This window comes from Polyodon spathula, chromosome 16 (assembly GCF_017654505.1).
Source record: "Polyodon spathula isolate WHYD16114869_AA chromosome 16, ASM1765450v1, whole genome shotgun sequence".
NCBI classification, from domain to species: Eukaryota; Metazoa; Chordata; class Actinopteri; order Acipenseriformes; family Polyodontidae; genus Polyodon; species Polyodon spathula.
This window is the reverse complement of record NC_054549.1, coordinates 2,796,462-2,810,747: the sequence shown is the minus strand read 5'-3', so window position 1 is coordinate 2,810,747 and position 14,286 is coordinate 2,796,462. Positions and strand designations below refer to the sequence as shown.

Genomic DNA, 14,286 nt, shown 5'->3' with positions numbered 1-14,286 from the left:
AATAAGATTACTGTGCCTGAACATGCACTGAGGTGCCTGTGCTTGAGTCCTATACACAGCGTATATGCCTCAGCATTCAGACAACATGTAGCTGCCTTTGAAGGGTACTAGTGTGCACATGAATAAAGCCTAGGTCATGGCAAAGTAAATTAGTGCACTTTTTAGTGTCCTAATATAGGGTTAAAGATTCCAACCAATTGCAGCTCTAGGTCGTTGTTCATGGTCTGTGTACTTTGTTAATAAAGTTGTTACTTTTTAACTCGAACCCTGGCCTGAGCTGTGTCATATCAAGACGTGGAGATTAAAAGATATACAATTTAATGCTTAAATATATTGTATAGGTTAGAAGCATTTGACCAAACCGAAATGTGATCTTTTGCACAAAAAGACTCTTCTGGCTGGGGGAGGTTTTGAACGCTTTTTTTTAACAAACAAAGGCCCCCCACCCAACTATGAGCACAAGCTTCATTTTATTGATTTTGAATAAACAAAAATGGTCTGGTAAAGACAATTAGTCTTTGGATGGCCCACTTGTATATGGAGATCTGTTTCCATGACAACATGTATAAAATGGTCATCTGAATAAACATCACTGTTTAGACCAATGAATGGGATCCTGTGGCGTGGGTTAGTATGACACACACCCAGGACTCGATCATTCATGTGTGTTCTGACCACTGGCTTTCAAAGGTAGCTATGCTTTCCAAAAACTCGCTCTCCACATGTCAAGAGACTCTACTCTCTCCACTGAACTCTGGGATATTCACCAAAACACTCCAAAGGGGGAGATACCTTGAAAAACATCTGACTGTGTTCTTGAACACTGCAAGCTTCTGGAATGCAGCTAGGCATGTTGGGTGAACAGCTGCTTGTGTCCAAAAACAAAACCACAAAAAAATAAATAAATAAATAAAATCACTTTTGAGACCGTTGTCAAGAAATCATTTTACCTGAGGAACCACAAGGAAAAAGGAAAACCTTTGCAAACATTGGAACTTTGTAAAATCTTCATAACACAGGACAGGACACAATCGTCTCAAAACTTTGTTTCATGACAGTGTTCCGAGACTTTTTAACTTATTTCTAACCAAGTCTGGTAACTATATGTCAATGTATTGAATTTTCATGGTGCATAGAAATTAGAGGATTCATCTCTAGATGGTGTATGTTGAAATGAAAAATTAACCCATTTTATGAATGCATTGTTGAAGATTTTAGATATATTTAGAATTCAGATCAAATACATGGTTTATAATTTTCTGAACACACGTCTTACAAAATTAGTTATTTAAAAATCATACGGTGATACTTTTAACCTAATTTTGCAATACTGAAATAAGCAAAAGTAATTTTACTTTTAAACAGAGTTGATTGATTTTATTTGTGAATGTTGATTAAGCACAGCTGTTAAGATACAACACCTATTATGTTAATGGAGAATACTGTTTAAAATATTAAATTAGCTATTCACAACTAACATAAAAAGGACATATTGAAGTAAATTAATCTTGGTATTTTAAATTAATTTATTTACATTGACTGATAAAATTCTGATAATATTTTATTTTGTGATACTATAATACCAACCTATATGGTTCACTTAATTTACCCTAGATAATAAATATTAAGTTAAAAAATACACTACAAAGACAACAAACAACTCAGCTGGTTAATTTAGGGTTGTTTCATATAAATGTATTCACAGTAGATGTTTTATAAACATTTAACCAAAATGTTCTATATTATCGTACAAGTCTGACACGAAACAGTGCAGTTGTCGATTAAACACCTGTTTATTGTGCTTCACCCTGTATAATACCTAAGATGGCGTCTCTGTCGTCCACACACCACCACTCACTTATGGCATCACTCATCCTGGTACAGCAAGCATGACACAACACTCTGCTGCATCAGACAACAGGTAACCCGGCAACCACAACAGCATTGAACATTGCTTGGCATGTCAAAAAACACGGGCGTCTGATCAGCATTTCCCATCTGTCCAAGCTGGTACTGTTAGTTAGAAATGCTGAAATTGTAAACGTTTCTCTTTGAATTCCTCAGAAAGCTGGGTTTGTCACGTTGCTGCTTGTGTATTCGGGCAGATACCTTTGTTGTCTTTTCTCAGCAGTCAGTCACGTTGCTGTTTGTGTACTCTGGTAGTAACGTCTTTTGTTGCTGATTTTAATACACGCTTCACTATACTGTACTTCAATTTAAGACACAGGCTATTTGAGAAGCAACAAATGAGTGTGATTCAAGTACAGTGTGTAGATGTACTGTACACACCAGAGAATGTTGAAAACGATAAATACAAATCCACACTGTACTTTTTTAATGATGGTCTAAAACAATTTAAACATTTACTCAATGATGCAATTCACACTCTTAAATAGCTTTAACTGGCCCTCCAAACCTCATCATTAAGACGGGATAGAGACAGTCAAGCAATTCCCTAGAAAGACACAAAACTCACACGAGTCCTTATTTTGTTCCAGCATTGTTTGTAGTCAGGCAATATCGCCTTGGGTGAGAAATTCCTTTAGCCCGCTTGTCTAGGTGAACGCGCCACTAAAACTTAAGAGGGGCTTTCTATAGTCTAAACAAGTTCTGGCCTGTTCTTTAATCGGCTTTAAATAAAAAAAAAAAAAAAAAAAAACTGTGTACAGTACTTCAGAGCTCTGCACCATGAAATGCCAAAGGCCAGGTTTGTGCAGATCAGGTTTTCAGCATCACTTTTTCTAAACCTAACTTTAGAAACAAAACTGTGGTAAATATTAGGATTTGAATGTAGAATATTGTTGTTGCAGACAAAAGCACATGCACCAAGTGTTCTAACTAAACCAGAGTACACAGCTGGAGCTGGAGTGGAAAAAGACTACAGTCACAGCACACTGAATGGTTTAGCAAGTCATGTCGTTGATGCTGAATCATTGGTATGCTTCAAGAACTGACCTGGGATCAACTCATCTAGGACCTGTGCGAGTGTCGATAAGCCAGTGGCTCATGTGAACCTTCTCTTATGTTATATTAAAGACAAGCAAAGCAGTTGCTTCAATGTCAGTGTGTGTGTAGGCCTGGCAATGTAGGCACTGCATAGTATTGAGCTCACCTAACAGACCTATATAACTTCATAATTGGCTTGTACTGTACAATATTTAAAGCTTAACTTACAGGTCCTGGCACCAGAGCCAAGCCTCAAAGATGGAACAAAGGCCAGTTCCCACTGTGCTTTAAAAAGACATGGCATAATTAAAGCTATAATCACACTTTCTGGAATTTAGTTTCATATTTCCCCTGTACCACTAAATTAAATGTACTTCCATAAATAACTTAACTAAAGAAGCATTTTCAATATGGCTTAAGGGAAAGATGAAAATGTAATTACAGAACACCTTTCAGGTACATTGAATAAAGCCTGTTTCCCTGCAGTTGAACAGGGTTACTCATTAGGCTTGCTTGATGTCACCCAGCAGTATGATTCTTCAACCAGAAGTGTAGCAAGCTCCCATGCCAGTATAACAGGCAGAGACTGGGCTAGAACATTGCCATTCCCAATCAAGCATCTTCAGTGAAGAACCAGTCCCCCTGGGGTTATAAAAGAACAGATCACTGCCCGGTAAACTGACTGACTTCAATGTGTGGGGCAGAACCCAAAACAAGTCATGGTTTGTCAGGCTGGTAGCCTTGCTCCTTTCAGGGTCTCACAAAACACTGTTAAAAACCCACCCTGTTAACTGTGCAATGGGTTGCAGGGATTGTGCCCAAGAGTTTTCCACGTACCCTTTGCTTCTGTCCAAATACAGAGGAGATATAGAAGGGAAATCACAGCAAATGAAATGGTCATCAATAACATCCGACTCTTTCCCATTGTTGACTTTGGATATCAGCATATATCCGCGACTCCGTCCGTGTTCTCCGGAACGCGGATTTCATAGGGTCCTTAAAGCGTCAGAGTTTGGGTTTGAAATTGCATAGGAGTTTAAGCTGCATCAATATCACCCTGCAGCCACAGCCAACCTGGAGGCTGACAACTCCTATAAAACATTCAACTTTTACAAACAATCAACTAATACAAAAGGTCTTCAACCGAGTAAGCTATTTATGGGAAAGGCAACAGTGCAGCAGTAGCACAGCCCTGTGTTATGAGCTCAGCAGGGTGGTATGACCCTGACTGGGGTATGAGGAAGGCAGGGTGTATACAGAGAGGCATGTTAGTTTAAACAATGTTCTGTAACTGTCACCAAAGCAAGCAATCTCTCAGGATACAGACCATTAGGGGTATTTTTCTCATTTAATTTACTTATGTTACAGGGGATAGGATTCTGGTTACAGAACTAGGGGATATTTGGCAGGTTTATTAAAGTCATCTTCATTGAGAGAAATCCTTGGAAAAAAAAAAAAAAAAAGTCCTACACCTTTAAAGAATGCTTTCATTAAGTTTACATATGTACACCTATTCAATTAAACTGGATATAATTAGCTACTGAATGCATCAGAATCAATAAATAAGGGCATCTAACTGTGTACATATGTGTGTGTGTGTCATTCAGCATTGTATCACTTGGAGATGTTAACACTGCATGACCTCCTACTGCTGCATGTGCAGCAGAAAACACGTCTTTTCAATTCAGAGGGACAAAGAAGGCTTGAGCCAAAGCAGTTTTAGGTCATGTAAACATGGTCTGGTTTCTGATTACACAGTTTACAGAAAGTTAAAAGAAATGGAAGAATGTGTTAAACAAACACCAAGGCAGAACCTTGAGAACCTATTGAAATTGGTTCTGAAAACTATCCCAAGCAGCTGAAATAACGTACAGCAACATTTCTAACACGTAACAAACAGCCTTTTCTTCCTAATAAATATTGACAGACTCCCGCTGTTGAGCCAAAACTGTACTTAAAATGGTGCAACAAAACATGCTCAATTCTAAAATATAGAATGGCTTATAATAACACTATCCAACACGACTGTGAAAAGGTGACACACAGAAACTTGTATTTTGTGTCTGCACTTGCAAGACAGCCGAGTTCGTGCCAAAGCGCTTCCTCAGTCTTAATGCTATTTCTGCTGTATATTGTTTAAGGTATATAAATAATGTTAAAGAATACCATTCCACGTAGCTCCAGAAAGGAATATGCAATTTTTTTTCATGTGCTATACTCTCGATCCTTTTGGAACGTATTACAACTATACATGTATAACGTCATGCAATATATCAGCATTGACCACATTTTAAAACGAAGTATTCGACAACAGTGAAATGTAACCGGTCGTGATTAAAATAATGTGCAGAAAGCACTACATTGTATTCTAAATTGCTACAGTGTGCTGACTGTGTATATAACACAGGTCTGAATGACGCGTTTACAAGCAAACCGTTTTCTTCAAAGTGCTTTTGAACCCTGCCCAAGCAAGCATTCCAAAGCTCGTAAGTATAGCCTGCGGACAAGTGAATCCTGATACCGCAGCAGTTACGCTAAAAGTAAAATCTGTAAAAGATCAAACTTCTAGCATGATTACGATCATCGGGCACAGAATTTGCCCTGTGTAATTTCCTATAATTTGATGCAAAGATTTTTATCTTTTAAATCGCCGTTTTGAAGTTCATTTGTAATTTATTTTTTGTATCACACAGCGCAACTGTATTTCTAACAATGCTGCCTCAGACTGAAATCGAGCAGCTCTACTGGTACTGTACTGTAAGCAGGCAGGCGCAAGTGGGACCGACTATGAATAGCCGCAGTTTCTAGGGTAAAATTAGCCCAGGTCGAGACTCAGATGCGAAAGCCACATTGCACCGAAACCTCTAATTACGCTTTCCACTCAGCATTGAAGGAATGCACACAGAAAAGTGCAAAGAAAATGTGTTGTCAGCTTCTACCTCCAAACGCCGGTCACATTTCAGAAGGTGTGTTCGTTAAATACACTCAAACTGTACTTTCTCAGCAATATTACGGACACTTCAATTTAGTAGTTGTATTATTTTTTATCATGACATGCACCATTGTATTTCAACTGCCTGTACGCAGCTGAAAACAGTGTATTTGTGCATGAAGCAAAGAAAGACAATGAATAATGTTTACTTACGTGTATAAGTTGCGATATTAATATTAGGGAGATAATAAGTCCAGAAAGACCCTCTAAACCGCTCCTCGTCCCCATTTTGTCCAGCCTTCACACGCTGGAAAAAAAAAAAAAAATCAAAGTCCTTCGCTTCTGCGGTTTTCGGCAAACTTTTTTTTTTTTTTTTTTTTTTTTTTTTTTTTAATTATTGATCAGTCTCCGGTGCTCTATGTTCACTTCTCCCTCATCCAGACGCAGTGGTGACCGCACCAAACGGACACAATCTTGCAACCGGGCAAAAAAAGTTTTGAAAAAAAACTTTTTTTCTCTCTTTCAAACTCCTTTCTGTTTCTACCCAACTCTCTCTCTCTCTCTCCTGCACCGCAAGAGCTGAGAGTCTAAATCCAGGTTCTGATGCCAGCCAGACCACGCTGGTCTAAGGTAAAAGGAGGAGTGGATTAATTCCAGTAACGGATTGGAGCAACTGTCCTGTGGGTGCAATGTTGCGTGATGTGGTCATGGTTAGAACTACTTTTTAATATCTAAGTGCTGTTTATAATAATACAAACTGACGTGTAAGTGAACTGCCACGTATAATTCTATTAAAATACAAAGTGACGTCATTGGCTCCTGTGTTTAAAATGCGTAACGATAACGCCAATGTATGTTAATATACAGTATTCGTTTACCGTCGCCAGCCACATAAAACGTTTTAATCGCTACTTTTAATATATTCAGGGCTTCCGTGTCCAAGAATATAATCCCTTATATATAGTCAATGTAAATTCTATATATAAGGGATTCATTTTTAGTGCTATTTTCTTTGTTTTTATTAATTTATTACTTGACTATTTATGCAAAATACTAGTCAATACTGTAGTGGCAATATCAGTTTTAAGCATATTTTAAAAATGACATGTAATTCATAAGTTTAATATCTTTGTTATTCTTAATAAAGTATTGCCCCATCTCCGGTTGACACATTTTAAAAGAAGGGTTTATATCTGGGAATTGTACTTGATGTTCATGACGTTTTCCCTGCAGCATAGTTAACTCGTTATTCTTATTTGTTTAGTTTTGTGTTACTGTTTCCCCTTATCTTTTGCTCTGCTCTTCCATTCCAGTTGCCTGCCAAGGACATGTGCAACACAGGCTAGATCAGCCAAAGTGTTTTTTTAGAAGTGCCACCAGCGCCATCTAGTGATCTGACACTTTGGATCAAATTGCCTTTTGTTTTAACCTAAGAAAATACCCTTCTGTGCACTAGAGGGTGTTGACACTAATATAAATGCATTGCCTGGTCCCCAGTTCAAATCCCAGCTCATTCACTGACTCACCGTGTGACCCCGAGCAAGTCACTGAACCTCCTTGTGCTCTGTCTTTCTGGTGAGACGCTGTTGTAAGTGACTCTGCAGCTGAAGCACAGTCCACACACCCTAGTCTCTGTAAGTCGCCTTGGATAAAGGCATCTGCTAAATAAACAAATAATAATGATAAATAATACACTGTGGCTGATGAAAAGTACATCACATATGTATATGGCAGACTAGAACTGAAGCTAATGTTATTGTATTTTTGTTTACTCTCTGTCGATCAATCAGGATGCTAACCCAACGTGACAAAGTGTTAGGAACTGGACCAGCATTGATGGGTGCCTCCCCTTGTTCTTGAATTATGTTCCTAAATGATAGTTTGTACATCTATAATTTGTAACCCAACTCATGAACCCCTGCAGTACCTCCCAGTAAGGCTGCAGTGAAGGGATTTGTGTGTGTTTACTGGGCTGTCGCCCCTTTCTCAGTGCGCAAAGGCAGCAGGATAGCAAACATTGCAGGAAGAGCACTTTGAAGATTTGTTTTGTTACACCCCAGCAGAATTTCACACCGTGCTCACAGGCATTGTGCAGACTGCTGGAGAGAAACAGTGGCTCGGTGAGACAGAAAGACTCCTAAGAAACAGCGTATCACTGCAGTCAGTGATATCACACAATCTGGGAAGAGCCGCATGAAGTGTGAAGGAAATGATGTCATTTACTTCCATCGGATCACTGTTTCAGAAGGATTTTGGCACCATATCTGCTGTGCCACAGTGCTTTCAGTGCTTTCAATTTCAGTCCAAACTTACACTTACATTTGCTTACTCGACTTGAATTGCTGTTGTTGTTCATATCTCTTAGAGGGAAAAAAACATGTCCCTACGGCACGTAGAGTAACATGTGTTCAATCCCTCTGGAGCACAGATGTGCCATTGTTTAACTAAGAGCCTGGACAACTGAACTTAAAAGGGGGGACACCATCATATTTTCAAAGTGTTTACTCCGGCAATTCAATTAATCAACCGTAACGTACAACAGTGAGAAACAAACAACCTGAGAGTAAGAGACCTCTGATTACATTATTGAGATGAATGGTCCTAGTTTTGTCAAAAGAATAAAGAGTTTACTAAAGACTGGAGTGAACTCTTTGAAAATATGACCCCAATTACTATAAACACAGGTGAAACAAAGTTCCACCACTGTAAATATTATACAACAATAAACGTAAGTGTCTTTAATTGATTGAAAAAGGTTTCAGGAAAATGCTAATTCATGCAATATAAAGTAGAGTAACTGAACTGGGTCCAAGACTACTCACAATCCAGCCACAACTGCACTTCTGTGCATCTGAAACCACGTGCTTCACAATCGCATGATGTGCGAATGCCAGTTTCTGAGGTACCAGTTTCATTTCTCTTTTTTCATCGACCCTTATTGTTTTAAAGGTTTGCTACAATTCTAAAGGCGAGACAACCACCCCTCTGCTTCCCTCATTGGTTTACAACAATTGTTTCAAAGCTGGGTGTCACAAGTAACGTTGAATCAGCTAGGCTGGTCAGTAAAACATTGAATTCCTTTGTATGGATAATCTCAGTAGCTAAGGCTCATGGTTCATCAACTGATTCAGATTCAGTTGTATTGTGTCTGCCAACTGATGATGTGAGGCAGAACAGTAATTGGATACCAGAAAATATGAATAACAGTGAGTTTTGGCCTTCTTCAGTATTCTGAATGGAAGGCATACCTCGCAAAGTGACCTTGTGTGAGCAGAAAGAAATGTATAGTAACAATGTGTACAGATCCAGAACTATTGTACATGGTGCAGAAGTAACCCTGACACATAAATTAGAACATAATCCTCTTGTTAATTGTGCATGTAATATGTGCCAAAGCAAGTCATCAGTGACTGGGCCCAGACTTTGTCCGGCATGCAGTCATTTGGCTAAACACTGTAGAATCTTGTTTGAATGCAATGATTCTGTAGGAGTTTCTTTCTCTCATTTAAATGTAAACCCAAAGATATTAAGAGGATTGAATGCATGAGCTGTGAAAGGGTCACTTAGTAAAATGGGCACATCTGGGAAAATTAGAATGTGAGGAAGGTGTCCCTGCTAAGCGTGTACAAGTGTCTTGTAGGTACAAAGTCAAGGCCATGGCGACTCACACCTGTGATGCGAGACGATGGATTCGAGAGCCTATTGTCGTGTTCGCTGAACCAACCCGAGCTGAACCTGAGACCGAAGTGGAGTCCTGCTGGGAGCGAGCTGAAACCCTGGACATGGATTGGATGATTTAAAATGAAATGTATTAATGCAATAATATGTGTTATAACCCTTTGTAGTGTTTGTATAATCTTTAGCTTGGAAAAAGTAGTGTTTATATAATCTTTAGTTTGGAAAAGTGTGTAATCAAAAGTAACACTTAATGCTGTTTTAGTCAGTAATCGTGAAACTTATGTATTTTCTAAAATCATGCAGTAGAAACTGGTATAGTTTGATACGAGCGGCTAGTTTTGGGCAGTTTCTTATCAAGATGGGCTTGGTTCCCAGAATTGAATGCTAAGTTTCTACAGCCCCCTTTTTAGCTTAAGAAAATGTTGTTAAATGTTGAAATAAAGTTTAATATGCTTGCATTTTACTAAAAACAATTTGTGTGTGTAAGACCATATGCTTAACACTGCCTGTTACAATAATATACATGAAATTGTTTCTCATCAAGATAAGTTTACATTTAAAATAGTTAGTAATCGTGTTCTATAGGGAATAAACTGTTTGGTTTGACTTTGAGTTAAAGATGATGCAACATAAAGAGATGTTGTTTGAAATATAAAATAAGAAGCTTAAACAAATAATGAAAAGTAATTTTAAAAGTAGAGGATAGGTTTTGAAAAAGGGAAACTTTATGTGAACTTTCTTCCCGAATTTTCCATGAGCCTGTTTTTTAGAGAAAGCCGTGCCTGGTAAAGGGGGGCATAGTTGGCATGCAGAGCGATAATTCTTTTATCAAAAAGATTATAGCGTCAAGGTTAAAATTTAATGAGGGAAATTATCTTCTCACCCTAGAAGAAGGGGGAACATTGCTAAAAGACATTATTTATCGCTGGAAATTGGGAAGATTGGTGTGCCACTAGAGAACCGGTTTTAGCTCGTTTGTGTGCCGCTGAAAAAAATAGGAGGTCGTCCGCAGTTCAGCTGAGTTCATGCTGTTAAGAAACTCATAGGACAGAGACATTATAGTCTTACACTTAAATAAAAAACAAATAGATTATCCATGAAGAGAAACTCTATATTGGAAAAACATAAGACGGAAGTTCCCTATAATATCTGTTAAAAACATACCTGTAAAGAGAGAAGGAAAACTAATTTGAAGAATAGAATGGCATGAGGGAATATATACTTAGACATTAATACATATAATATTTTAAACAACACTCATATACTCAAAGTAACATTATTCTTTTTGTATACACATATAAAATAAAGGAATAGTGAACTATGTGAACTTTTTAGATAAAGGAGGGGTCGAGAAATGAGCGGATGAGATCATGGTCAAGTGTTTGGAACAGGTGTCATATCTTGGAAAGTTATTGGCATATGGCCCTAAAATTTTAGGTTGTTGCATGCCAAAGAAAGATAAGAAGTGTCTAACCAAATTAATGATTGGATTTGATAAAGTTTCTCCATGTATTTCAATGGAGACCAATCTATAAAACCTCATGTCTTTTACAATGAAGTACCACAATCAAGACTTGGCAGAGTGAAGTGGTCCATCATTTGTAGATCTCCACAAGGCAATTCTGATTCCTTTGTTCACGCTACTTTTCCTCATAATAGGAGGTAAGCATATTATCTACAATATTATATCTCACATGTATTGGTTGCATTGCTATAAGGTATTGAAACTATGTTTTAGTTTTTGAGAGAGTGTTATATTGAATGAACTGAAATATAGAAGTGGGTGCTTTTTTTAGACCGCGTGTATAGCTGGCCCGGTGGCTGCACAAATACATATAAGTGTATTAGGTCATTGGCCTGTGTATAGCTGGCCCAGTGGCTGCACTGATGCACGAAGATGTATCATGCTAATTGAAGTGTTAATGCTGAACTTTCAACTAACTTAGAAATGCTAATTGTTATTGCATGTTTGTGGATTTTGGTGGTGTGCGCAAACTGCCTTTCCAATATTAAAAGCATTTTAATAAAGCGAAGGAGCATTGCTCTGATTCGTAAAACTTCATACGAATGAGTCTTGCGTGTTCTTCTTGATTACAATATGGGTTATATGGACATACATACAAGCTCGTCCAGTGCTCGAACATAAACCACTAGGAGTTTATAACATCTCTGTTCTCCTAACGTCTCCCCTGAAAGTTAAGAGTGTGTGCAGAGTGAATAAAAAAGAGTACGTAAAAATCTGTGAAAGCAGCAGACGTGACATGGGACCTTCCTCCGTCTTTCTGTCGTGAAGTTTCTTTTCTCTGCCTCCTTTGGTTAAAAGAAATCTCAGTTAACAAGCCATGCTTTCACACTGCTTTGCACTTCCTGGGTCATCTGGAGGGTGAAATTGTCCCCGCCCCTTCAGTGCTTTCTTTCCTGTCAGTAGCCAACCAGCTTTGCACTTCCTGGGTCATCTGGAGGGTGAAATTTTCCCAGCCCCTTCAGTGCTTTCTTTCCTGTCAGTAGCCAACCAGCTGCTTCCCCAGTAAGATGCTTTGTCCCTGAAGACACTGCTGGGATGAAATCACCTAGGAAGTAAAGCTGTAACAGACAAGCAAACTCAGAACTTTCTTTAACTGAGATGTCGTGTTTTTAAATAAAATTACTGTACCTGTTTTCTCTACACGTGGTTCTTTCAAAACTGCACATTTGAGACTGATACAGGGAATGAACTGGCATCTAAGAGTTATGAAATTATTTTTTGCCACCTGCAACCCCTTTAAGGCATTCCTTGTTCTGTTTGCTTAGCACGTTTCTTTGTGTTTACCTTCTTCTGTGTTTTACTACACTTTGCCAAGCTTTAACCATAAACTTTAATAAAGTTGTAACTGGTAGGAAAGTACATTAGCACCATTAACATAACACTGTAGGTATTGGCTGAGCATCGTCTTCAGGATCAGAGACCAGGCTGCTGTCTGCTGTTGCAAAGCAGTCAGGCTCCATTTTCTGAGCAGACAGACACGGCTTTATATTACTCACTCAGATAGCAGAATTCGTTAGAGTTCATTAAGTCAGCAGCAATTAAGCACCGGCTTTCCACTGCAGTCATAGAACTATGAGTAAGCATGTGCATCACCCACATATTGCATAATTAGCAGCATTCTTCATCACATTATTACTACCATGTGTGTAACGTGTTATATATTCAGTAGTGCCATATCAACACACATCTGCAATGTGTTATATTGTAATATACTACACTTTATACAGAATTACTGTAAAGCTAGATTCCTCTATAGTTTTATGTCCTCTCTACTTCAGAAACTGGACTCTCCATTTTTGTTTACATTTCCAATTGTAGATCCAAGTTTGGTTCTAGTTTTGTAAATAGGCATTTTACCTCTTACAAAAAATAGGACTTAAAGACTGGCATGTAGTTTCTTATGTTTAACCTAATATATACATTGTAATATAGACATTCGGTAAAACATAAGCTAACTGTGGTTTTCAAAAGGGACAGACTGTGGTAGTTGTGATTCTTTGTGGGTTAAATATGCTAACCAAGAATGTAATGTCTCCCATGTGCATGTCTCCACTCTAAACTGTCTGAATCAGGTTTAAAAAACAAAACAAAAAAAAATTACCCCTTTTGAAAATAATGCTGTAATTGGCTTGTATCTTATTTAATTTCTTAGAAGTCTTACCAAAGGCATTCTATTGAGTATGTCTTCTACTGTGCATTCTCCTGCTCAGTACAGCAGTGTAATGCCAGCCTGCTTGCCCCAGGCTGTGCTTATGAGTGTGGTAGCTCAGATCACTGTGCTGGGCTGGAAGCTTCACGACAGGGATTAAGGTGTGGAGCTTGTATAAGGACTAGCCCACCACGGAAAATCAGTTCTCATTTAAAAGTAATTGTAGATAACAACATTATTCCAGAAACCTAAATTGTGTTGCGTTAGCTACTGGTCTCAAATGTGCACCTTTGAAAGTGGTAGCAGACATGTGCTTTCATTTTAAAACAGGATATATGGTATTACTTTACGTTAAAGAAAGTTTTTTGGAATTCTGTTACATTTGCACACCTCCTGGGTCATTTCGCCTTAACAGTGTATTGTAGGTCAAAGCATTTTACTGGCTGAAAGCATGCCAATCAATAGGGGAAGCAGCTGATTGGTTAATGACAGGAAATAAGCCGTGGTTGGGATAATTTCACCCTCCAGGTGAAATGTGCAACACTATCTGAAAGCATGGCTTGCAAACAGAGATTTGTTTAACCAAGTGTAGAACCAGATGTATTAAAATAAAATACATGTTTGCTATAACATGTTTTTTTCTAAATGCACATTTGAGACGACTATAACAAACTGAAGTGCACAACAGGTAAGATTGATGAAATCATTTTGTGAACTGCTGTTACTTTTTAAGGCGTGATAATCGTTCATTTCAAGTCAATTTTCTATAGTCCCATTTTGTTAACACTGTAACCAATCAATATTATCACAAACCAAAGTAAATGAAAAGCCACTGAACTTTAACATAACTGAGGTGAGGGGGGCAGCGATAATGTTTGTTGTGTTGAAGCAGTGCCATTTCCTCTACAGTGGAATTCTTGACCAGAGTAAAAGTTGTTTCACAAACGTGTCTGGCCAGCTATGTGACCTCTGACCTTGCTGGTGGGGATGAGAGACGAGCAGCTCGATAGCAGAACCCCGGCCTCCGGGATCAGCATGAAAGGGTTCTTTCAGAGG

General features: G+C 38.4%; 1 protein-coding gene across 13 annotated transcripts in view; it reads right to left on the bottom strand.

The window, feature by feature from the left end:
• Positions 1-6,463, bottom strand: part of LOC121328746 (basement membrane-specific heparan sulfate proteoglycan core protein-like) — a 175,225-nt gene extending 168,762 nt beyond the window's left edge. For all 13 annotated transcript variants that reach the window (XM_041273760.1, XM_041273764.1, XM_041273766.1 and 10 more), the window contains exon 1: positions 6,092-6,463. In XM_041273760.1, the coding sequence (XP_041129694.1) occupies positions 6,092-6,166 (75 nt within the window). In that variant the 5' untranslated portion in view covers positions 6,167-6,463. The remainder of the gene's footprint in view (positions 1-6,091) is intronic.
• Between the last annotated feature and the right edge of the window lie 7,823 nt (positions 6,464-14,286).